The sequence below is a fragment of the Microcaecilia unicolor genome, chromosome 3, assembly GCF_901765095.1.
Source record: "Microcaecilia unicolor chromosome 3, aMicUni1.1, whole genome shotgun sequence".
NCBI lineage: Eukaryota > Metazoa > Chordata > Amphibia > Gymnophiona > Siphonopidae > Microcaecilia > Microcaecilia unicolor.
In genome coordinates this window covers 122,066,107-122,090,949 of record NC_044033.1, presented here as the reverse complement: position 1 = coordinate 122,090,949, position 24,843 = coordinate 122,066,107, and the positions used below count along the sequence as shown (strand labels likewise).

Sequence of the window (24,843 nt, the reverse complement as noted above, 5' to 3'; positions counted from 1 at the left end):
AGAGGAGAGAGGCGACCTTGGGCATGTGGAGGGGGGGAGCAGTGGCTGCGGCGACCTCGGGAGGGGGGGGAAATGGTGACGACCCGGGGGGGGGGTGGAGGGGGGAGTGTTGGCGACCTCAGGGGGGTGGAGGGGGGAGTGATGGTGACCTTGGGGGGAGGGGTGATCGGCGGTGACCTTGGGGGGAGGGGCGTGGCAGCTAGGGCGGGGCTTCATGCTGCTGTCGTGCGGTTGGTCAGTGCTGCGTGTGACGTCAGCCTGGGCTTCGGAGCTTAGCAGACCAACTCCGAAGAAAGCCACGGACACAGGCAGCAAGATAGAATGTTGGAGGTGAGATTATATAGGATTTTCTGGTTTAAAATTTTGCCATTGATATGAAAAAACGAATCTCTTGCAGCTTTGAAGCTTAACTGGTTCCAGTTATAAATATAGGGTTAGATTCTATATGTGGTGCCTAAATTGGTGCCAAAAAATACCTGCGTAATGACATTTTTTAGGCCACACCTAAACTCCAGTGCAGTTTATACAGCACTCACTTAAGCCGAGTCACACGTAAATTTATGCGTGGCCATTTGCAAACGCTGGCGCCTAAATTTATGTGTGGCGCACCATTATTCTGTAATTACACGTGCACCCATTCCACCCCAAAATGCCCATGACCCTCATATTTCTGCGTCCCCTTTGGTGGAGCGTGTGTAAATTTTGGGTATGGATCTCGTACCTAACTTTACATGTGCTGGTCCCAATTAAATCTAATTAGTGCCAATATTTTGCTTTTTAAAAATTTAACTATTGGCATTAACTGGCTCATTATTCTATTAAATTGCATATGCAAATCGAGAACGCACCTAAATTTGCATATGCAATTTTTGGTGACCTTTATAGATTCCAGGGGGATAATTTTTTGAAATGATGTCAGTATACTATAATTACTGATACATCTACATGGAAGTTGTGAAATTGCCACTTCTACATATATTTGCTGGTAGTTATATGTGAAAACTGCCAATTGATGCTGCTCTTCTTTTCTAGGTGTAGCTTTATGAAACAGTTGTTCCCATTGTATGTGCTGGCTAAAATCTATGTACGTAATTTACAGAAGGCTCCACACATTCAGCAGCCCCTTTTGTAAAATACTCAGAGAATGAGAACATCGCAACCTGGATGTTCCATTTCCCATATAGGGCCTCCATCCAAAATGAGGCTCCGTGACTGTAAGGCCCAACCATAGTTTTCTCATTTCTATGTCCTGGGTCACTTACGGCACATTTTAATCTTATCCTTGGCATTCAAATTTTTCCCATACCCCACAGAAATGAAGATTATCCAAAATTGCTCAGTCTATTGTAAAACACCATGACATTTCATTTTGACCGATTTGGTCCCCACAGAACAAATGCATTCCTGTTATTTTTTTAGTTTTCCTTCCAAATTCCTGTTATTTTTAGTTTTCCTTCCAAATTCCTTCTTGCTGCTGCATGAGTCAAAGCTCTTAGTCTTCTAGCTCATAGCTGGTTTCGTCGTAGAGCTCAGGACGAGAGGACTTCCTATGCCTGGAATGTTTCAGCTGGATAGACTCTCCCAGTTCATCAACGGCATTCAGGACCTGAAACACCATTGCACTATGTCAGATCAGATTAAAAGGCTAAGTATTAGTTTGATGCTTGAAGCAAATAAACTATTCGGTTAATCATTGAGACAACTTAAGCAAACCCATGACTGTGCATTTTCCTGGAGAGTCTTACTGGTATTAGAAGTTAGAACCTGTTTCTGTTTATTTAACCTATCTGTGCATTGACTAGATAGTGATGTACACATGATATCCTTAATAGTATTTCTGCAGTAAGCCCTTTTTGCTGCAGTAAGCATGTGTTAGATTAACACAGCTATCACACTACTTTGTCCTAAACTAAAAATAAAGGGGGTCTTTTACTAAAGGTTAACTTGAGTTATCTGCAGCAGTTTCCATTTTATTCCTATGGGCCCTGCTGCAGATAACGAGCTAATCTTTAGTAAAAGACCCCCCAAATTCTTTTAATTTAATTTCTCTAATTGTGTTAGTCCCAGTCCTTGATTTTTGCTTTCCTGTCTTCTCTTAACTCTCATAACAGGGAATCCTGTCCTTCTATCATTTTTCAGTCTCCATCTCAGTGGCGTAGCCAGACCTGACATTTTGGGTGGGCTCAGAGCTAATAGGGGTGGGCACTAGGTGTGAGTAGTGTTTCTTGGGATACTCCTTAACAATGCCTTAGAGTGCACTTGATGATGGATTTCTAAGTAAACAGTCTGTGCAACAGCTCTCCTGCATTAACATAAACCACATACCTGGTTCATGGAACACCAACATTTCTAAATATAGTGATTTTATCCCATATCTTAAACTTGACCAAATATGACTGCTATAAGGCAAACATGTCAATGGCACATTTCCTTCAAACTTTGCTTGTAAGAAATGCAATGCCTGATTAAGCTGTATTCATAAAACAGGTAAATGTCTGACATCTACAATACTACTTTATCCTAAAGCAAAAAAAATAAAAATATATATTTTATTTACAGTTTGTCGTCTCTGGTTTCTGCTTTCCTCATCTTCTTTTCACCGTCTTCCTTCCATCCAGCATCTGTCTTCGCTCTCTCTCTCTGCCATCCATTGTCTGCCCTCTCTGCCGTCCCTTCCATCCACTGTCTGCCCTTTGTCTCTGCCCCTTCAATCCACCATTTGCCCTCCCTCTCCCATCCATCCAGGGTCTGCCCTCCCTCTCGCTGCCCCTTCTTTTCAGCCCTCAGTTCCAGCCCCATATCCCACCCGCCCCTAGTTCCAGCCACAGCCCCAATATCCCACCAGTCCCCAGTTTCAGCCCCAGCCCCTTTTCTCCCACCAGTCCAGAGCTTCAGTCCCAAGCCACTTCTCCCTGTCCCCTTTTCAGCCCCCAGTCCCCACAGTTTCAGCCTCTGCCCCTTTTCAGCCCCCAGTTCCCTTCATCCACATGCATTAGGGCCCCCCCTTTTCAGCCCCAGACCCATTCTCCCTCCTGCTCCCTTCTCCCATCTGAGCACACCCCACCCAGACCCCTTCTCCCATCTGAGCCCCCCTCCCCGACCCAGCCCCCACCTGCCTACCAGACCCTCCGACGGACAGACGACCCTCTTCTTCCCCTGCCACCCGGCACCTGACCTGACCCAGCCTTAAAAAAAAAGTCCGTGAAGCGCCTGGCGGCTGCTCTGCTCAGCACTGCTGCTGTAAAGCAAGCAAATCGCCTCCCTCATCATCGCGTTCACGTCGGCCCTTCCTTCATTGTGTCCCGCCCTCTGATGTAACTTCCTATTTCCGCGAGGGCGGGACACAGTGAAGGAAGGGCTGATGCAAACGCGATGATGAGGGAGGCGATTTGCTTGCTTTATAGCAGTGGTGCTGAGCAGAGCAGCCGCCAGGCGCTTCACGGACATTTTTTTTTTTAAAGGCTGGGTCAGGTCAGGTGCCGGGTGGCAGAGGAAGAGGAGGGTCGTGTCCATCGGGAGAGCTGGTAGGCAGGTGGGGACTGTGGCGCCAGCGGAGCACCGCCCCACCTGCTGACACCCGGGATGTTGGCTGGGCGGGCCTGGAGGGAAAGTGGCTGGGCCTGGGCCCATCCAGGCCCGCCCGTGGCTACGCCCCTGCCCATCTTCTCCTTTAGATCCATCTCCAACACTGATCTTTTCCTTTAAGCTTTTTTTCCATTTATTTTTCTGCCTCTTTGTACACATTTTATTTAACATATAGTAACATAGTAAATGACAGCAGATAAAGACCTGTATGGTCCATCCAGTCTGCCCAACAAGATAAACTCATTTTACATGGTATGTGATACTTTATATGTGTACTCGAGTTTGATTTATCCTTGCCTTTCTCAGGGCACAGACTGTAGAAGTCTGACCAGTACTGTTCTTGTACTAAGTTCTGAAGCTAACATCGAAGCCCCTTAAAATTTACACTCCAGCCCATCCCTATCTATTTAGTCACGATCAGGGCGTAGGCCGTAGAAGTCTGCCCAGCTCCCCATTTTGTTTCCAATTACCGGTGTCACCACCCAATCTCCGCTAAGATTCCACGGAACCATTCCTTCTAAACAAGATTCCTTTGTGTTTATCCCACGCATATTTGAATTCCATTACTGTTTTCATCTCCACCACCTCCCACGGGAGGGCATTCCACATATCCACCACCCTCTCCGTGAAAAAATACTTCCTGACATTAGTCCTGAGTCTGCCCCCCTTCAACCTCAATTCATGTCCTCTAGTTCTACCGCCTTCCCGTCTCTGGAAAAGGTTCGTTTGCGGATTAATACCTTTCAAATATTTGAACGATTGTATCATATAACCCCTGTTTCTCCTTTCCTCCAAGGTATACATGTTCAGGTCAGCAAGACTCTCATATTAAAACCAGTATCCCTTTGTTGTGTTGTAGGGAACAACAAAGGGATACTGGTTTTAATATGGGTGTTGAGAACACACAAGCACTACACTGGGGTGAAATATGATTGGCAGCAGTACAACTAGCCCTTGGCACTGAACAAGAAACGCCTGAAGTTAAGTGACTATAACTATTAATTAGAGTCTAATATTAACCTTTCTAAGAGAGAGACTCATTTAACAAGAAGGTAGGAAGGCACGCATAGTGCTATGATGTTGAAGGGCAGTTGTGCTGGCATGCCTTTTTATGGTATAGAAGCACAATAGCAATACTGAGCACTGCATATAAAAATTAAATAAAAATTAACAAGTCATTCACAATTGTTTTATAGTAAAATCTGGTGATAAAAATATATCTATAATTGACAGTTAAACACCAGCTACAGGGATTGGAGCCCGAAAGTTAAATAGTGATTATTAAATTTTAACTGCCAGACCCTCGACCATTCTTCTAACGTTCGGAGATCCCTTCTCATCGTTTCTACTCCCTCCAGGGTATCCACTCTATTGGCTATTTTTGTGTCATCCGCAAAAAGACACACCTTTCTTCCAACCCTTCAGCAATATCTCCCACAAATATATTAAAGAGAATAGGCCCCAGCACCGACCCCTGAGGAACTCCACTGCTCACCTTCCTTTCCTCCGAGCGGATTCCATTTACCACCACCCTCTGCCACCTGTCGGTCCACCAGTTTCTTATCCAGTTCACCACTTTCGGCCCTAAGTTCAACCCTTTCAGCTTATTCATGAGTCTTCTGTGGGGGACCGTATCAAAGGCTTTGCTGAAGTTCAAGTAGATTATATCTAGCGCACGTCCCTCATCCAGTTCTTTGGTCACCCAGTCAAAAAAGTCAATAAGATTCGTTTGGCAGGATTTTCCTTTGATAAAGCCATGTTGCTTCGGGTCCTGTAACCCGTCGGTTTCTAGAAAGTTAACTATCCTTTCTTTCAGCAGCGACTCCATTATTTTTCCTACCACCGACGTGAGACTTACCAGTCTGTAGTTTCCCACTTCTTCCCTGTCTCCACTTTTGTGAAGAGGGACCACATCTGCTCGTCTCCAATCTCACGGAACCTCTCCCGCCTCTAAAGATCTATTAAATAAATCTTTAAGAAGTCCCGCCAGGACCTCTCTGAGCTCCTTTAGTATCCTGGGATGTATCCTATCTGGCCCCATCTTACTATCCAATCTTTAATTTCCCTCTTTTTAATACATCTATAGCTTTCCGTCTCTTTCCCTTACCCTGGCTCTCCCATTCTCTTTCTTCCTCTTATTATCCAGTTTTTCATTATCCTCTCCCTTTCAAGTCAGCATGTTCCCCTCTTCTCTCTACCCCACCTCCATTCAGCATCTCCATCCCTCTCCTCTTCCATCCAGCATCTCTTCTCTCCCCTCCCCATCCACTCTAGGCATCTTCTGTGCTTCCTCCATCCTGATTCTGCTCTGCTCTCTCTCTCTCTCTACCCCCTTCCATCCAGAATGTCTCCTCCTCTCTCCCATCCAACATCTCCTCTCTCTATCTTCCCCTCTTCCATCCAACATCTGCCTCCTCTTTCCATCCATCTTTTCTTCTCTCATCCCTCTTCCATCCTGCATGTGCTTTCTCCACCCCATTCCATGCATTTCCCCTCCCTACTCACCATTCCATCCAGAATCTCCCTCCTCTGACTCCACCCTTTCCATCCAGCATCTCCCTCCTTTGTGACTCCACCCTTTCCATCCAGCATCTCTCCTTCTGACTCCACACTTTCCAGCTAGTGTCTTCCCCTCTTCTTCCAGCCAGTGTCACTCCCTTCTAGCCAGCATTTATCCTTTTATTCCCTCTTACATACATCTCACCTCCCTCCCTTTCAATGCAGCATCTCCTCCTCTCCAGCCAGTGTTTCCTTCTGTTTCTGTCCCTTTCCAGCCAGCATTTACATCCAGTATGTCTCCTCTTTTTACACTCCATCCAGCGTTTCTTCCATTTTGTTCTCCTCTCACACCCCACCCCTGCACACCCTGACTGGACCAGCAGCAGCAATTAAAGAAAAATGCAGCATGTAGCATCTCTCTTGAAATGCACAACAGAAGTGGTGGAGATGGCAGTGGGAGGGAGATGGGGAAAGACATGGTTGCAGCCTCTTATACCAGCACTCTGTGCTTGGCTTCTGTGACAGGAAGATGCCTCCTGGGTGGATCCTTCTCCCATATGGGCTGTGAATTCTCAACATCCTACACAATGCAGATACTGCAGGCAACCTACTTCCTGCACTGGCAGTTCTATTACTTTACAAGAAGTTACCACACCAATCTTCACCTTTTGAATGGTCTCTTCCACAGCTGTTAACTTACAGTCTTTTATTACATAATTTTCTGAGTAAATGTTTCATAGCTCACAATGACAGTGACTATTAGTAATGTTGCCATAAGGTGGCAGTGCTCCACAAATCAACCAGAATAACTTTACGTTTATTGATGTGTTGTTTCCAGTTTGCTCCATTTGTGAAAATGACACTGTGGAGGTAATTTTATGAAGAACTGTTCTGCGTGTACATGTCAGTATACACACATCAAAGACATCTTATTTGTGGTAATATTTTATAAAAACACAGAGTCCTGTTTTAGAAAGGGGAATTGATGTAAGGATATTTAGAATTTCCATAGTATTTTACAAGATGCTCTTCCAAACCTGGAGCCTCTCGTAAAGGAGGTGCAGGATTTCATGTGTACGCTGCTCCATGCGCAGCTAGAGCAGTGATTTTGAAAAGATGCATGTGGGGAAAAATGTGCGAATAGCCCTCACATATGCATGGGATCTGCATTAAAAATCACTGCTCCTGCTGCAGATGAATAACCTGAAAAAGCAGATTCAGATTTCCTCTAATGGCCATACAAAATATTGGAATCCCTCCTCAGCCCAACCCTAACAGTTGATCCTTCCATGAGAACTGATCCCCCAACCACAAAGCAACCAATCGCCCCTACCTGCAACCCCTCAGCAAACAGACCCCCACCTGACCCACCATGGCAACACCCCCCCCCCCCCCTTGAGGCCCCACTCTTAACTCCATCCTCAGCCTTAATGGGGTCTCTGCTTTCTAATGGGAGCTGAAGTGACGCCCTCCTGCTCCTACTCTTATACCCTGGGTTCAAATATGGCCACTGTGGTAATCCTGTGGTATTACTGCAAGGGATCAGGCAGCTACCACAAGATTACCACGAGGGGTTATGGCAGCTATATTTGAACCCAGGGCCATAACAGCAGGAGAATATCAATCCTGCTCCCATTAGACACCAGGGACCCCGGTACAGGTAGGGATGGTAACTGGGACTGGTGCTATCCAGTCTTTTGCATTGAGTGTCACATGTATGATTATCTCCCAGTTGGTGAGCTGTCATATGTGTGTGCCCGATGCAAAGAGCTCCTAGCTCTCAGAGAATGTGTCCGTTCTCTTGAGGCTAGACTAGCAGACTTGGTGGAGCTGAGGGAGACAGAGAGGTACACAGAGGAGACCAACAGGGATGTTGTAGAGAAGTCCCACCTCTAGTCCGGTAGCCCCTGTGCTACCTTGGAGGAGGGAGGTCTCTTAGAAGGAGAGCATCACCCTGGTGAAGTAGGAAGTACTCCTGTAGCCAGGACCTGCCCACCAGGGGGTTTACTATCCTCTCGCACCGAGAACATGTCTCCAAGTGCTGCCCGGGAGGGAAAGGTTAGGACAGCTGTTGTAGTTGGTGATTCGATCATTAGGCATATAGATAGCTGGGTGGTTGGTGGACCTGAGGATCGCCTGGTGACTTGCCTGCCTGGTGCAAAGGTGGTGGACCTCACGCATCACCTAGATAGGATTTTAGATAGTGCTGGGGAGGAGCCGGCTGTCTTGGTACATGTGGGTACCAATGACATAGGAAAATGTGGGAGGTAGATTTGTGGCGTAGGGATAACCCCTCAGCACGCAGCTATACATTTTTCTCCTCAGTTCATCACAGCTTTTCCCGAATAGACATGTGGCTGGGAGACGTAACGATATCGAGTATGGGGGCCACATCCCAGATACTACCGCGTACATGGTCGGATCACTCCCCAGTGCTGCTGCGCCTTTCTAACGTGGGGGTGCCACGGAAAGAGCGCATATGGTGCCTAGATGACACATTATTAGTGAGCCCAGATAATCTACTCTCAATTGAACAATATATTAAAGAGTATCTCACTTATGACAATGGGGAGGTATCCCCGGCCACACTCTGGGAGGGGCTTAAGGCAGTGCTGCGAGGCCAGCTGATAGCGTTGCGCTCACACTGCTGGAAAAAGAGATCTGCGGAGGAACAGAAATTGCGGGAGGAATTGCTGCGGGTGGAGGGGGAAGTGCAGCAGAGGGGTGCACAGCCCAGTTCAACATTGCTGAAACAGGCACAGGAGATAAGAAACCAGATCCTAGACCTGGAATTAGCAGACTTGTCGGTACAACTGCAGAGGGTGGGTCAAACGCATTTTGAATTTGGTAATAAGCCCAGTCGGTTATTAGCATATAAATTAAAACAAAGAGCCGCTAGAAATGGAATAGGAAGTTTAATTGATGAACAGGGTGAGCTTCATTCAGATTTGGAGTCAGTAAAGTCCATTTTTAGATCCTTTTATCAACAACTATACACTCCAGAGACGACCCCAAACCTAGAAAATATAGCGGAGTTTTTAGCGGGAGTTGAGCTGCCACATCTGTCTGACGATGCTCAGCAAATGCTATCAAAGCCCATCACGCTAGAGGAGGTCAAATGCACCATTAAAGCGCTGGCTCCCCACAAGGCGCCAGGCCCCGATGGATATACAAATCGATTTTATAAAATCTTTGGAGGGTTGTTGGCCCCCATTCTGGTGAGGGTCTTCAACTCCATAGATTCGACCATGGGGTTGCCGCCGACTTGGGATCTTGCTACGATAACTGTGATCCCCAAAGCAGGCAAGGACCCACAGAAATGTGGTTCATACAGGCCCATCTCCCTACTAGGTGTGGACTACAAAATATTTACTAAAATACTGGCAACTAGATTACAAAAGTATCTCCTGAAATTGGTCCATGAAGATCAGGCTGGGTTTGTAGAAGGTCGACAGACTTTTGACAATGTCAGGAGAGCCATTTTTATGGTTCAGAATGCACAACTTCATAACACCACCTTATGTATCTTATCCCTGGACGCCAAAAAAGCGTTTGACAGGGTGAGCTGGCCCTTTTTATTTGAAGTATTAAGGCAGGTAGGCATTGGAGGGCGGTTTGGGTCCTGGCTACATACAATATACAAATCCCCAAAGGCGGCTGTGTGGGTTAATGGCCATCTTTCTCAAACATTCCAGCTGTACAGGGGCACCAGGCAGGGCTGCGCGCTATCCCCGCTATTATTCGCCCTAGTAATGGAACCGTTGGCTATTCAAATTAGAGCCCAGAGAGAGATCAGGGGCCCAAGATGGGGAGGAATAGAGACCAAAGTTCTCATGTTTGCTGATGATATATTACTCACACTAGTGGAGCCCTTGGTCTCCTTCCCAAAAATAAATGAGGTTATACAAAGATATGGGGAGGTGTCCGGGTTTAAAATCAATTTTGACAAATCTGAAGCATTGGAGGTGGGGATCCCTTGAGTACAGCTGACACAGCTCCAACAGCAATTTCAGTATAGGTGGGCGACCAAATACATTCGCTACCTAGGGATCAATATTCCACGTAGAATAGAAGAAATTTTCAAATACAACTTCCCGGATAAGGTGCGAGATCTTTTTTTGGAGATGGAACAATGGGAGGGCCTGACTCTGTCATGGATGGGAAGAATCAGTGCAATAAAAATGATAGTTCTCCCCAAACTTCTATATCTTTTCATGGCGCTGCCAATTGCTCTCCCAGAGGGCTTTCTGCGAAATTTGCAGAGGAAGGCATTTGCGTTCATCTGGAAGAAGAAACCCCCGAGAGTGCGGAGAGAGGTGTTATATCAATCGCGTAAACGGGGCGGGATGGGGGTCCCCTCTTTTAAGACATATTATCAGGCGGCGCATTTAAAAATATTAGCCGCATGGCAGCAGAACCCGGTAAAGATAGGCATTAAAATGGAACAGAGATGGGCAGATCCCATACCCTTGAGAGCGGTGCCGTGGCTGCCGGCACATCAATTAGATGAAGTAATTAAGAGAAGCCCCCCCGTGCTGCGGTGGCCTCTTATGACCTGGAGAAAGATACGGAAACAGCACTTCCCAGAAAGGACATACTTTACACACATGTTCCTCAGGTTCGCTCCACAATTTGGGCCGGGTCAATTAGACGGGGCATACTTAGAAAGGGAAGAGCGAGGCTTGTGTGAATTGGGACAAATGTGGGAACAAGGGGTAGTGGCCTCATACACAGAACTATGCCAAGAGCATGGACTCTCCCCCCTGCAAGCTTTCCAATTTTACCAAGTTCGTGACTTTATAAAGAAGAGAGTGGCAGAAGAGCTTAGTCTAACGGAGACACTACTGGAACAAAGTCTGACAAAGGGGGGTAGTAAAGGGGGGATAACTAGAATTTATGGGGCGCTTCTATCTAGGGATAATCCGATAGAACATTACACTACAAAATGGGAGACAGCAATGGGTTCCACCTATGACCCCTCTCAGTGGGCGCAGGCCTTTCGATCACTACTAAGGGTATCAATCTCTAGTGCCCTGATAGAAAACGGGCATAAGATGCTATATTGGTGGTACTACACCCCTCATCGGCTAGCCACAATGTATAAAAGGGGCTCTGGTAACTGTTGGAGGCAATGTGAGATAAAAGGGGATATGTTTCACGTGTGGTGGGCCTGTAGACATGCTCAAAAGTTTTGGATCGAGGTGGTGGGTTTCCTGTGTGAAGTGACGAATCAGATATATCCCATGGGGGTGGAGAGCTGTCTGCTTCACTTTAAACCTCCAGGGATTAAAAAAATTACGCACAGCTTTGCCACTCAGCTTTTTGTGGCAGGCAAATTGGTCATTGCCTCAGCTTGGAGGAAGCCCACGATTCCGGGGGTACATACAGTCCGGGAAAGATTGGATAGAATACAACTGATGTCAAAACTTACAGCCATGAGAAACGGTCGAATCATACATTACCATAAAATATGGGATCCATATATTAAATGGAAAGCAACTACTGCAATATAAGACCTGTTGCACACCCAATATGACGGGGGGTGGGAGGGTTTAAAAGGAGGGGGACATGGTTAATCTAAGCAGAGGTGTATAACAGTTCAGCTGATGTTTTTAGATGATGTTTGAAATCTTTATGCTGTTTTCTGAAGCCATGTATCTACAGAACTAATATATAGTTGTGTACTGTGTTTCAAAATGTTAAAACTATAAATAAATATTTAAAAAAAAAAAAAGAAAAAGAAATGTGGGAGGGAGGTTCTGGAAGCCAAATTTAGGCTCTTAGGTAGAAAGCTCAAATCCAGATCCTCTAGGGTAGCATGTTCTGAAATGCTACCCGTTCCATGCGCAGGGCCCAAGAGACAGCCCTGGAGTCTCAATGCGTGGATGAGACGATGGTACAGGGAGGAGGGTTTTAGATTTGTTAGGAACTGGGCAACATTCTGGGGAAGGGGGAGCCTATTCCGAAAGGATGGGCTCCACCTTAACAAGGGTGGGACCAGGCTGCTGGCATTGGCATTTAAAAAGGAGATAGAGCAGCTTTTAAACTAGAAACGGGGGGAAGGCCGACAGTCGCTCAAAAGCACATGGTTCGGGATAAGGTATCTTTCAAAGATATCACCAAAACAGGGAAGATAGGGTATCCTGATAGTGAGGTTGAAAAAGAGACCGTAGATCAGGTGTCCTTAAATAAAAATAAAAAACAGACAAAAAATTGCAAATTAATACTGTCAAGTTCTGAGCATGATGTAAATAGGAACAACAAACATAGTTTGAAATGTCTATATGCAAATGCCAGGAGCCTAAGAAATAAGATGGAAGAATATATTGCACTAAATAAAAAATTAGATATAATAGGCATCTCTGAGACATGGTGGAAGGAGAATAACCAGTGGGACACTGTCATACTGGGGTACAAATTATATCGTAGTGATAGGGTGGATTGAATTGATGGAGGAGTAGCATTGTATATTAACGAGAGCCTTGAATCAAATAGACTGAAAATTCTGCAGGAAACAAAACACTTCCTAGAATCACTGTGGATGGAAATTCCATGTGTAAAGGTGAAAAGGATAGTGATAGGAGTGTACTACCGTCCACCTGGCCAGGATAAACAGACGGATGCAGAAATGTTAAAGGAAATTAGGGACGCAAACAAACTGGGTAACACAATAATAATGGGCGATTTCAATTACCCCGATATTGACTGGGTAAATGTAACATCGGGGCACGCTAGGGAGGTAAAATTCCTTGATGAAATCAAGGACAGCTTTATGGAGTAGCTGGTACAGGAGCCGACGACAGAAGGAAAAATTCTAGACCTAGTCCTTAGTGGAGCGCATGATCTGGTACAGGAGGTAATGGTGCTGTGGTCGCTTGATAACAGTGATCATAATATGATCGGATTTGATATTAGCGTTGAAGTAAGTATACATAGGAAATCAACTTTAAAAAAGGATACTATGATAAAATGAGAAGAATGGTGAAAAAAAAAAACTTAAAGGAGCGGCTGCGAGGGTCAAAAATTTACATCAGGCGTGGATGCTGTTCAAAAATACCATCCTGGAAGCCCAGGCCAAATATATTCCGTGTATTAAAAAAGGAGGACGGAAGATCAAACGACAGCTGGCATGGTTAAAAAGTGAGGTGAAGGAAGCTATTAGAGCTAAAAGAAAATCCTTCAGAAAATGGAAGAAGGAACCGACTGAAAATAATAAGAAACAGCATAAGGAATGACAAGTCAAATGCAAAGCGCTGATAAGGAAGGCTAAGAGGGACTTAAAAAAAAAAGATTGTGTTCGAGGCCAAAACACATAGGAAATTTTTTTTTTAGGTATATTAAAAGCAGGAAGTCGGCAAAAGAATCAGTTGGACCGCTAGATGACCGAGGAGTAAAAGGGGCGATCAGGGAAGACAAAGCCGTAGCGGAGATATTAAATGAATTCTTTGCTTCCGTCTTCACAGAGGAAGATTTGGGTGGGATACTGGTGCCAGAAATGGTATTCGAAGCTGATGACTTGGAGAAACTTAATGAATTCTTTGTAAACCTGGAGGATGTAATGGGCAGTTCTACAAACTGAAGAGTAGCAAATCTCCTGTACCAGATGGTATTCATCCCAGAGTACTGATAGAACTGAAAAATGAATTTGTGGAGCTATTGTTAGTAATATGTAATTTATCCTTAAATTCAAGCGTGGTACCGGAAGATTGGAAGGTGGGCAAATGTAACGCCGATTTTTAAGAAAGGTTCCAGAGGAGATCCGGGAAATTACAGACCGGTTAGTCTGACTTCCGTGCCGGGCAAAATGGTAGAGACTATTATAAAGAACAAAATTACAGAGCATATTCAAAAGCATGGATTAATGAGACAAAGCCAACATGGATTTAGTGAAGGGAAATCTTGCCTCACCAATCTACTACATTCCTTTGAAGGAGTGAACAAACATGTGGATAAAGCCGAACCAGTTGATGTTGTGTATCTGGATTTTCAAAAGGCATTTGACAATGTATCTCATGAAAGACTCCAGAGGAAACTGGAGAGTTATGGGATAGGAGATAGTGCTCTATTGAGGATTAAAAACTGGTTAAACGATAGAAAACAGAGAGTAGGGTTAAAGGGTATGATACATACCTGTAGCAGTTGTTCTCCGAGGACAGCAGGCTGATTGTTCTCACGACTGGGTGACGTCCGCGGCAGCCCCCACCAACCGGAAATAAGCTTCGCGGGACGGTCGACACGCAGGGCACGCCCACCGCGCATGCGCGGCCGTCTTCCCGCCCGTGCGCGACCGCTCCCGCCAGTTGAATGACTAGCAAAAAATATGAAATACACAACTCCAAAGGGGAGGAGGGAGGGAAGGTGAGAACAATCAGCCTGCTGTCCTCGGAGAACAACTGCTACAGTTATGTATCATACCCTTTCTCCGAGGACAAGCAGGCTGCTTGTTCTCACGACTGGGGTATCCCTAGCTCTCAGGCTCACTCAAAACAAGAACCCAGGTCAATTGAACCTCGCAACGGCGAGGAAACAACAGAAATTGACCTACGAAGAACAACTAACTGAGAGTGCAGCCTGACCAGAATAAATTCGGGTCCTGGAGGGTGGAGTTGGATTTACACCCCAAACAGATTCTGCAGCACCGACTGCCCGAACCGACTGTCGCGTCGGGTATCCTGCTGGAGGCAGTAATGTGATGTGAATGTGTGGACAGATGACCACGTCGCAGCCTTGCAAATCTCTTCAATAGTGGCTGACTTCAAGTGGGCCACTGACGCTGCCATGGCTCTAACACTATGAGCCGTGACATGACCCTCAAGAGTCAGCCCAGCCTGGGCGTAAGTGAAGGAAATGCAATCTGCTAGCCAATTGGAGATGGTGCGTTTCCCGACAGCGACCCCTAGCCTGTTAGGGTCGAAAGAAACAAACAATTGGGCGGACTGTCTGTGGGGCTGTGTCCGCTCCAAGTAGAAGGCCAATGCTCTCTTGCAGTCCAATGTGTGCAACTGACGTTCAGCAGGGCGGGTATGCGGCCTGGGGAAGAATGTTGGCAAGACAATTGACTGGTTAAGATGGAACTCCGACACCACCTTCGGCAGGAACTTTGGGTGGGTGCGGAGCACTACTCTGTTGTGATGAAATTTGGTATATGGAGCATGAGCTACTAGGGCTTGAAGCTCACTGACCCTACGAGCTGAAGTAACTGCCACCAAGAAAATGACCTTCCAGGTCAAGTACTTCAGATGGCAGGTATTCAGTGGCTCAAAAGGAGGTTTCATCAGCTGGGTGAGGACGACGTTGAGATCCCATGACACAGTAGGAGGCTTGATAGGGGGCTTTGACAAAAGCAAGCCTCTCATGAATCGAACGACTAAAGGCTCTCCAGAGATGGCTTTTCCTTCCACACGATAATGGTAAGCACTAATCGCACTAAGGTGATTCCTTACTGAGTTGGTCTTGAGGCCAGACTCTGATAAGTGCAGAAGGTATTCAAGCAGGTTCTGTGCAGGGCAAGAACGAGGTTCTAGGGCCATGCTCTCACACCACACGACAAACCTCCTCCACTTGAAAAAGTAACTCTTTTTAGTGGAATCCTTCCTAGAGGCAAGCAAGACCCGGGAGACACCCTCAGACAGACCCAACGCAGTGAAGTCTACGCCCTCAACATCCAGGCCGTGAGAGCCAGAGACTGGAGGTTGGGGTGCAGCAACGCTCCGTCGTTCTGCGAAATGAGAGTCGGAAAACACTCCAATCTCCACGGCTCTTCGGAGGACAACTCCAGAAGAAGAGGGAACCAGATCTGGCGGGGCCAAAAGGGCGCGATCAGAATCATGGTGCCGCGGTCTTGCTTGAGCTTCAGTAAGGTCTTCCCCACCAAAGGTATGGGAGGATAAGCATACAGGAGGCCGGTCCCCCAATGGAGGAGAAAGGCATCCGACTCTAGCCTGCCGTGTGCCTGAAGTCTGGAACAGAACAGAGGCAGCTTGTGGTTGGTCTGAGAGGCGAAAAGGTCCACCGAGGGGGTGCCCCACGCTCGGAAGATCTTGCGTACCACTCTGGCATGGAGCGACCACTCGTGCGGTTGCATGACTCTGCTCAGTCTGTCGGCCAGACTGTTGTTTACGCCTGCCAGGTACGTGGCTTGGAGGAGCATGCCGAACCGACACGCCCAACGCCACATCCCGACGGCCTCCTGGCACAGGGGGCGAGATCCGGTGCCCCCCTGCTTGTTGACGTAATACATTGCAACCTGATTGTCTGTCCGAATCTGGATAATTTGACAGGACAGCCGATCTCTGAAAGCCTTCAGTGCGTTCCAGATCGCTCGGAGCTCCAGGAGGTTGATCTGCAGATCCTTTTCCTGGAGGGACCACAGACCCTGAGTGTGGAGCCCATCGACATGGGCTCCCCACCCCAGGCGAGATGCATCCGTCGTCAGCACTTTCGTGGGCTGCGGAATTTGGAATGGACGTCCCAGGGTCAAATTGGTCCGGATGGTCCACCAGAGCAGTGAAGTGCGGCAACTGGTGGAGAGGCGGATGACATCTTCTAGATTCCCGGTGGCTTGAAACCACTGGGAAGCTAGGGTCCATTGAGCAGATCTCATGTGAAGACGAGCCATGGGAGTCACATGAACTGTGGAGGCCATATGACCCAGAAGTCTCAACATCTGCCGAGCTGTGACCTGCTGAGACGCTCTGGTCTGCGAAGCCAGGGCCAAGAGATTGGTAGCCCTCGCTTCGGGAAGGTAGGCCTGAGCCGTCTGGGTATTCAGCAGCGCTCCTATGAATTCCAGAGACTGAGTAGGCTGGAGATGGGACTTTGGGTAATTTATCACAAACCCCAGCAGCTCCAGAAGTTGAATAGTGCACTGCATGGACCGGAGGGCTCCTGCCTCCGAGGTGCTCTTGACCAGCCAATCGTCGAGATATGGGAACACGTGCACTCCCAGCTTGCGTAGATACGCCGCCACCACCACGAGGCACTTTGTAAACACTCGTGGGGCAGAGGCGAGCCCAAAGGGCAGCACACAATACTGAAAGTGCCGTGCGCCCAGGCGGAATCTGAGATACTGTCTGTGAGCTGGCAGTATCGGGATGTGAGTGTATGCGTCCTTTAAATCCAGGGAACATAGCCAATCGTTTTTCTGAATCATTGGCAGAAGGGTGCCCAAGGAAAGCATCCTGAACTTTTCTTTGACCAGGAATTTGTTCAGGCCTCTCAGGTCTAGGATGGGACGCATCCCCCCTGTTTTCTTTTCCACAAGGAAGTACCTGGAATAGAATCCCTGCCCTTCCTGCCCGGGTGGTACGGGCTCGACCGCATTGGCGCTGAGAAGGGCGGAGAGTTCCTCTGCAAGTACCTGCTTGTGAAGGGAGCTGAAAGACTGAGCTCCCGAAGGACAATTTGGAGGCAGGGAGGCCAAATTCAGGGCGTATCCGCACCGCACTATTTGGAGAACCCACTGGTCGGAGGTTATGAGAGGCCACCTTTGGTGAAAAAATTTTAACCTCCCTCCGACCGGCAGATCGTCCGGTACGGACACTTGTAGGGCGGCTATGTTCCCGTGGATCCAGTCAAAAGCCCGTCCCAGGCTTTTGCTGTGGAGGCGCAGGGGGCTGCTTAGGCGCACGCTGTTGACGAGAACGAGCGCGCTGGGGCTGTCCCTGTGCCTGGCGAGGCCTTCGGGCCGGCTGGTTGTACCTACGCTTTGCAAAAGAATAGGGTGCAGCCTGCCGTGCCCGGGAAAAAACGCCCACCCGTGGGGGCGGGTGCTGAAGGCGCCCGGTGGGAGAGCTTGTCGAGAGCGGTTTCCCGCTGATGCAGTTGGTCCACCATCTGCTCGACCTTCTCACCGAAAATGTTATCCCCCCGGCAAGGGACGTCAGCCAGTCTCTGCTGGGTGCGGTTGTCCAGGTCAGAGGCACGCAGCCATGAGAGCCTGCGCATCACTATACCTTGGGCCGCAGCACGAGATGCCACGTCACAGGTGTCAAAAATCCCCCTGGACAGGAACTTTCTGCACGCCTTCAGCTGCCTGACCACCTCCTGATAAGGCCTGGACTGCTCCGGCGGGAGCTTATCGACCAGGTCCGCCAGCTGTTGCACATTGGTCCGCATGTGGATGCTCATATAGAGCAGGTAAGATTGGATGCGGGTCACGAGCATGGAGGATTGGTAGGCCTTCCTCCCAAATGAGTCCAGAGTGCGAGACTCCCGCCCCGGGGGCGCCGAGGCGGTATCCCTCGAACTCCGTGCCCTCTTGAGAGCAGAATCCACGACCGCTGAGTCATGGGGCAACTGGGGCCGCATGAGCTCTGGGTCAGAGTGGATCCTGTACTGGGACTCTGCTTTCTTGGGAATGGTGGGATTAGTTAGTGGTCGCACCCAGTTCCGGAGCAGCGTCTCCTTCAGGACATTGTGCAGCGGTACCGTGGAGGACTCTCTAGGTGGTGATGGATAGTCGAGGACCTCGAGCATCTCGGCCCTCGGCTCTTCCACAGAGACCACGGGAAAGGGAATGCTTATAGACATATCCCGCACAAAGGAGGCAAAGGAGAGACTCTCAGGAGGTGAGAGCTTCCTCTCCGGTGACGGCGTGGGGTCCGAGGGAAGGCCCGTAGACTCCTCTGAGGAGAAATATCTCGGGTCCTCCTCTTCCCCCCACGAGTCCTCATCCTCGGTATCGGACATTAGCTCATGTAGCTGCGTCCGGTACCGGGCCCGGCTCGACGTCGAGGCACCGAGGTCTCGGTGTCGTCGAGCGGTGGACTCCCGCGCCGGCGGGGACGGAGCTCCCTCCATCGACGTCGACGGGGACTCCACCTGCGTGGCTGTCGAGACCGGCACCGCAAGCGGCGGCGGTGTCGACTGCCCCGGCGCCGGGCTAGAGCTCGCCGGCGCCACAGTCATCGGCGCCGAGGGCGCAAGCACCCCCGGCGCCGGCACAGCCTGGCGCATCAGCCCTTCCAGGATCCCCGGAAGGATGGCTCTGAGGCACTCGTCCAGGCCCGCTGCCGGGAAAGGCGGTGGGGCCGGTAAGGGTGTCGGTGCCGGAAGCTGCTGGGGGCCAGGAGACGGCACCGAGGTGCCGGAACCCCGACGCGTCGGTACCTCCACCACCGACGGAGATCTCTCCTCTCTGCGATGACGCTTCGGCGTCGACTCCTCTTCAGGGTGCACCGAGGGCTCCCGGTGACGGCGCTTCTTGTCTTTTTTCCGGTGCACGTCACCGGTGCCGGAGGGCATGGAGGAGGAGGAGGTCGATCCCCCTCGGTCTCGGGGTACCGGGTCCGACAGGGTTCGGTCCCGTGGCTCACGAGTTGAGGGAGTGACCGGGGCCGACTGCCCACGCGGTCTCTCTACCCCACTCTCGCCGGCGGACCGGCGGGCCGACGGGACCTGTTCTCCTGGGGTCGCTGCCATCGGTGCCGATGTCTCGGGCATCGATACCGGTACCGAAGAACCGGTCTTCGATACCGATGCCGTCGAGGTCGACGTCGAGGGGCCGGCGCAAGTTCCAAAAAGACGGTCCCGCAGAACTTGCCTCGCAACCTGAGTCCGTTTCCGGAGACCGAGACACAAAACACACGACTTGAGATTGTGCTCCGGCCCGAGGCACTGGAGGCACCAAGCGTGGGTGTCGGTCTGCGAGATCGGCCGGCCGCAGCGACCACACTTTTTAAATCCACTCGGGACCTTCGAGGACATCGACGGAAAAATCGCGTCGGCGAAGACAAAGTCGGCAATGGTGGCTAAAATCACACCACGAAAACTGAAACCGACCGAGCGGCCACTAGGCCGCAACGAGGCGTCCCCGCTAGAAAGCGAGGGAAAAGAAGGAGCGCGTGCTCCACACGCGCAAAATTCTTTTTTTTTTTTTTTTTTTTTTTTTTAATAAAAGAGAAAGAAGAAGAAGAAGAGGCCGAACAGGCCAAAAGCGACGATCCGCGTAAACGCGGTCGAAAAAATCCGGCGGCTGAAACGAGAGAGAGGGGAAAACACAACTCTCTCAGTCGCGGAAAAAAAGTAACTGGCGGGAGCGGTCGCGCACGGGCGGGAAGACGGCCGCGCATGCGCGGTGGGCGTGCCCTGCGTGTCGACCGTCCCGCGAAGCTTATTTCCGGTTGGTGGGGGCTGCCGCGGACGTCACCCAGTCGTGAGAACAAGCAGCCTGCTTGTCCTCGGAGAAATGGTCAGTATTCTCAATGGAGAAAGGTAGATAGTGGGGTTCCCCAGGGGTCTGTGCTGGGACGGCTGCTTTTTAATATAGTTATAAATGATTTAGAGCAGGGCCGTGCCGATGCGGTAAGGGGGGTAAGCGCCGCAGGGGGGCGCTATCCTCTGGGGGGCGCCGCCGCTGCGTGCTTACCCTGCCCTCCCGCTCCCATGTAGGAACTGCCCGCCCTCTTCTCCCCCCCAAGATCCCGTTCCTTTTTTTTTTCTTTTAAATTTACCTTCCTCCGGCAGCGCAGCGTCAGTGAAGGAGGCGGCGCTCCCAGTCCCGACGTCTTTAGCCTTCCCTTGTTCGCTGCTCACTGCCCCGCCTTCTTCTGACGTCAGAAGAAGGCGAGGCAGTGAGCAGCGAACAAGGGAAGGCTAGAGACATCGGGACTGGGAGCGCCGCCTCCTTCACTGACGCTGCGCTGCCGGAGGAAGGTAAATTTAAAAGAAAAAAAAAAGGAACGGGATCTTGGGGGGGGGGGGGGGGGGAGAAGAGGGCGGGCAGTTCCTACATGGGAGCGGGAGAGCAGGGGAGAGAGGGGAATCGCTGCCTTTGAGCCAGGCAGGTGCGGGGGGGGGGGGGGGGGGGGGCGCCAACTGGTAGTCTGCAGGGGGGCGCCAGAGACCCTTGGCACGGCCCTGATTTAGAGATGGGAATAACTAGTGAGGTAGGTTGTTAAATCACAAGAGGACTGTGAAAAATTGCAAGAGGACCTTACGAGACTGGGCATCCAAATGGCAGATGACTTTTAATGTGAGCAAGTGGAAAGTGATGTATGTGGGAAACAGGAACTCGAACTATCTTTACATGATGCAAGGTTCCACATTAGGAGTCACTGACCAGGAAGGGGATCTAGGTGTCATCGTTGATATGTTATATTGAAACCCTCTGCTCAGTGTGTGGCGGCGGCGGCGGCTAAGAAAGCAAATAGAATATTAGGTATTATTAGGACAGGAATGGAAAACAAAAATGAGGATGTTATAATGCCTTTGCATCGCTCCATGGTGCGACGCAACTTGAATACTGTGTGCAATTCTGGTCACCGCATCTCAAAAAAGATATAGTGGAATTAGAAAAGGTACAGAGAAGGGCAATGAAAATGATAAAGAGGATGGGATAACGTCTCTATTCGGAAAGGCTAAAGCGGCTTGGGCTCTTCAGCTTGTAGAAAAGATGGCTGAGGGGAGATATGATAGAGATCTACAAAATAATGAGTGTAGTGGAACAGGTAGACATGAATTGCTTGCTTACTCTTTCCAAAAATGCTAGGACTTGGGAGCACGCAATGAAGCCACAATGTAGTAAATTTAAAACAAATTGAATAAAATATTTCTTCACTCAACGTGTAATTAAACTCTGGAATTCATTGCCAGAGAATGTAGTAAAAGCAGTTAGCTTAGTGGGTTTTAAAAAATGTTTGGATAAATTCCTAAAAGAGAAGTCCAGAAGCTATTATTAAGATGGACTTGGGGGAAAATTCACCGCTTATTTCTGGGATAAGCAACATAAAATGTATTGTACTGTTTTGAGATCTTGCCAGGTACTTGTAACTTGGATTGACCACTGTTGGAATCAGGTTGCTGGACTTGATGGACCTTCGGTCTTTCCCAGTATGGCAACACTTGTGTTCTTAGCTGGTTAGAGAACTGAATATCACTACTGATTCTCCATCCAAACTCTGCCCTGGCTCACCCTTAATCTCACCAGTTAGGGGCTGGCCATTAAAATGAAATATTCAAGCAAATTAAATGGCCAGTAGCCTCTTCTGGCCATTTAAATCACTTTGAATATTGGGTAGTAGGCTCCTTTGCTTAAAATGGGATCTGTGGTAAAATAACACACAAGAAACTTCAGCTGATTGTGTAACGCAGTTTCTGGCCAACTTCCTTAGGCCCTGAAGGTAAACCTCTCTCCCCCTCCCCTTTGTCAAAGGATCACTGCCAGTGCTCTGTGGGACTTAGTCCTAATAGTTAGTGAAGTCAACACCCCCACCCCTCTCATTTTAAAAACACAGTGCATATTAGTAGATTTATTTGTACATACTTCAAAGCACATGCAAATGTATGCACCAAGAAACCAATCCTATTCTCACAGCTGGTGCATTTTCAGCAAGCTGTACACAAGATTTAAGAACTGCCCTCAAAACGCATAGTCAGACAGTTGTATATGAACAGACTTGTATTGTGCCACATTAAGAAATCTTTAAGGAACATGTCCACAGGAGAAGCAGCCTATTAAATTTAGCAAACTGGTTCTTCCTTAACATACAAGGGCTCTGGCTGGCCTGCCTGTCCCCCCCGAGCCTTAGAGTGCCCTCCCTGAACCTAACTTTATGTGACCTGGTGGTCTAATGGCCTCTCTGGGGCAGGAAAGAGTCCTGGTGGTCTACTGGCCTCTTTGGAGTAGGAAAAAAAACCCCATTCTTTCCTGTCCACTGCTGCTGCTTCTTCAAAATGGCTGCTGAGACTTCAAGGACACCACTTGAAGTCTTGGCGGCCATTTTGAAGAAGTGGAGGCAGTGAGCAGAGCAGCAGACAGGAAAGAGTGTGGCTTTTTCCTGCCCCGAAGAAGCCAGTAAACTACCAGGGCACATTGTTAGGTTTGAGGAGGGCACCCTTAGACTCAAGGGAAGGGCAGAGCAAGTGAATGGATGACGTTGTGTGTGTGCAAGGAGGGGAATGTAAAAAAGGTGGACGGAGTGGGGTGTAGGGAGAGGGGCTGTTAAAAAAAAAAAAGGTCAATCATGGCTGTGGATGCAGGGAAGAGTGCTATAAAAAAACATCCAATTATCTATTAATGACATGCGTTGTTGAATTAGTAAGGGATCAACTGCTAAAATGAAGTTAAATGAAATCAAGACTGAAATGCTATCTGCATAAATATGTGAAAATTTATTATTATGTAGCGAAAAGCCGTGGGCCCTGTTTACTAGCATTTTTAGTATGTGCTAAAGATTAGTGTGCGCTAACGCTTGAGACATCCATATATTCCTATGGGTGTCTCTAGCGTTAGAGCGTGAATTTTAACGTGTGCTAAAAACTGCTAGCACACCTTAGTAAAAAGGTCCCCTAGGGATCTTAAGAAGACATTAAAAAGCAACGTTGATAGTGGAGAACCCTTGAGGGACTCCACATGTCAAGGGGAGGATAAACCATCCTTTGTTTTAACAGTATAAGAAAGGACCAGAAAGATCCCAAACCAATCCAGCACTTTTCCAACAATTCCAATGTTTTCAAGCAACTGTAACAAAATTCTATGATCTACTAGGTCAAATTGTACAGCGCTGCGTAACCCTAGTAGCGCTTTAGAAATGTCAAGTAGTAGTAGTAGTAGTAGTAAATGCTGTCCAAAGATCAAATTGTAGCAGTACTGCATATTTTCCTTCACTTAATAAACATCTGACCTCATCTATCACTGAACTAACAACCGTTTTCCATACTGTGGAAAGACCGAAATCCCGACTGGGAAGAACATAAGATTAAATTTTTCTCCAAATAATGTGGTAACTGTCGAGTAACAAAACCCTCTGTCAGTTTAGTAAACAAATGGAATTGAAGCTATAGGTCTGTAATTGGAGACACTATTAGTAGGCAATGCCAAGTCTTTCCGTATTAGGGTAATGATTATTTCACGTAATACTTTGGGAAAACTACACAAAGACAATTGTTCTTGAATCCAATCATATAAAGCTAATTGAAAAAATGGTGGAGATACTCTCATCAAATAGAGATAGCAACTATCCAAATAAATCCAAAGAACAGTAGGAAGCATTATATTTATTATATAGCTGTGGATGCACCGATGGAGGGCTGTAAAAAATGTGTATTACGGCTGTGGATGCAGGGAGGGGTGGCTGTAAAAAAAGGTGGACCATGGCTGTGGATGTAGGGGGGGCTGTAAAAAATGTGGATCATGGCTGTGAGTGCAGGGAGGGGGATGTAAAAAAAGGTGAATCATGGCTGTGTAAAAAAAAAAAAAGTGTGTCATGGCCGTGGATGTAGGGGAGCTGTAAAAAAAAAAAAAGGTGGATCATAATTGTGGAGGCAGGGAGGGGGCTGTAAAAAATGGTAGATCATGGCTGTGGATATAGGGGGGCTGTATAAAAGATAGATCATAATTGTGGATGCAGGGAGGGGAGGGATGTAAAAAAGGTGGATCGTGGCTGTGGGTGCAGGGAGGGGAGGGATGTAAAAAAGGTGGATCGTGGCTGTGGGTGCAGGGAGGGGAGGGATGTAAAAAAGGTGGATCGTGACTGTGGATGTAGAGGGGGCTGTTAAAAAAAAGGTGGATCACGGCTGTAGATATAGGGGGGCTGTAAAAAAGGTGAATCATAACTGTGGATACAGTAAGGGGCTGTCAAAATAGGTGGATCATGGCTGTGGGTGCAGGGAGGGGACTGTAAAAAGGTGGATCATGGCTGTGGGTGCAGGGAGGGGACTGTAAAAAGGTGTATCATGGCTGTGGGTGCAGGGAGAAGGATGTAACAAAGGTGGTCATGGTGTTGGGCGCAGGGTGGGAAGGATGTAAAAAAGGTGGAT

The 24,843-nt window shown here is 48.4% G+C and overlaps 1 protein-coding gene across 2 annotated transcripts in view; it reads right to left on the bottom strand.

The window, feature by feature from the left end:
* Positions 1-812: 812 nt before the first annotated feature.
* The window catches only part of LOC115465677 (serine palmitoyltransferase 3-like), a 402,751-nt gene continuing 378,720 nt past the window's right edge, over positions 813-24,843 (bottom strand). For both annotated transcript variants that reach the window (XM_030196335.1, XM_030196334.1), the window contains one exon: positions 813-1,606. In XM_030196335.1, the coding sequence (XP_030052195.1) occupies positions 1,493-1,606 (114 nt within the window). In that variant the 3' untranslated portion in view covers positions 813-1,492. The remainder of the gene's footprint in view (positions 1,607-24,843) is intronic.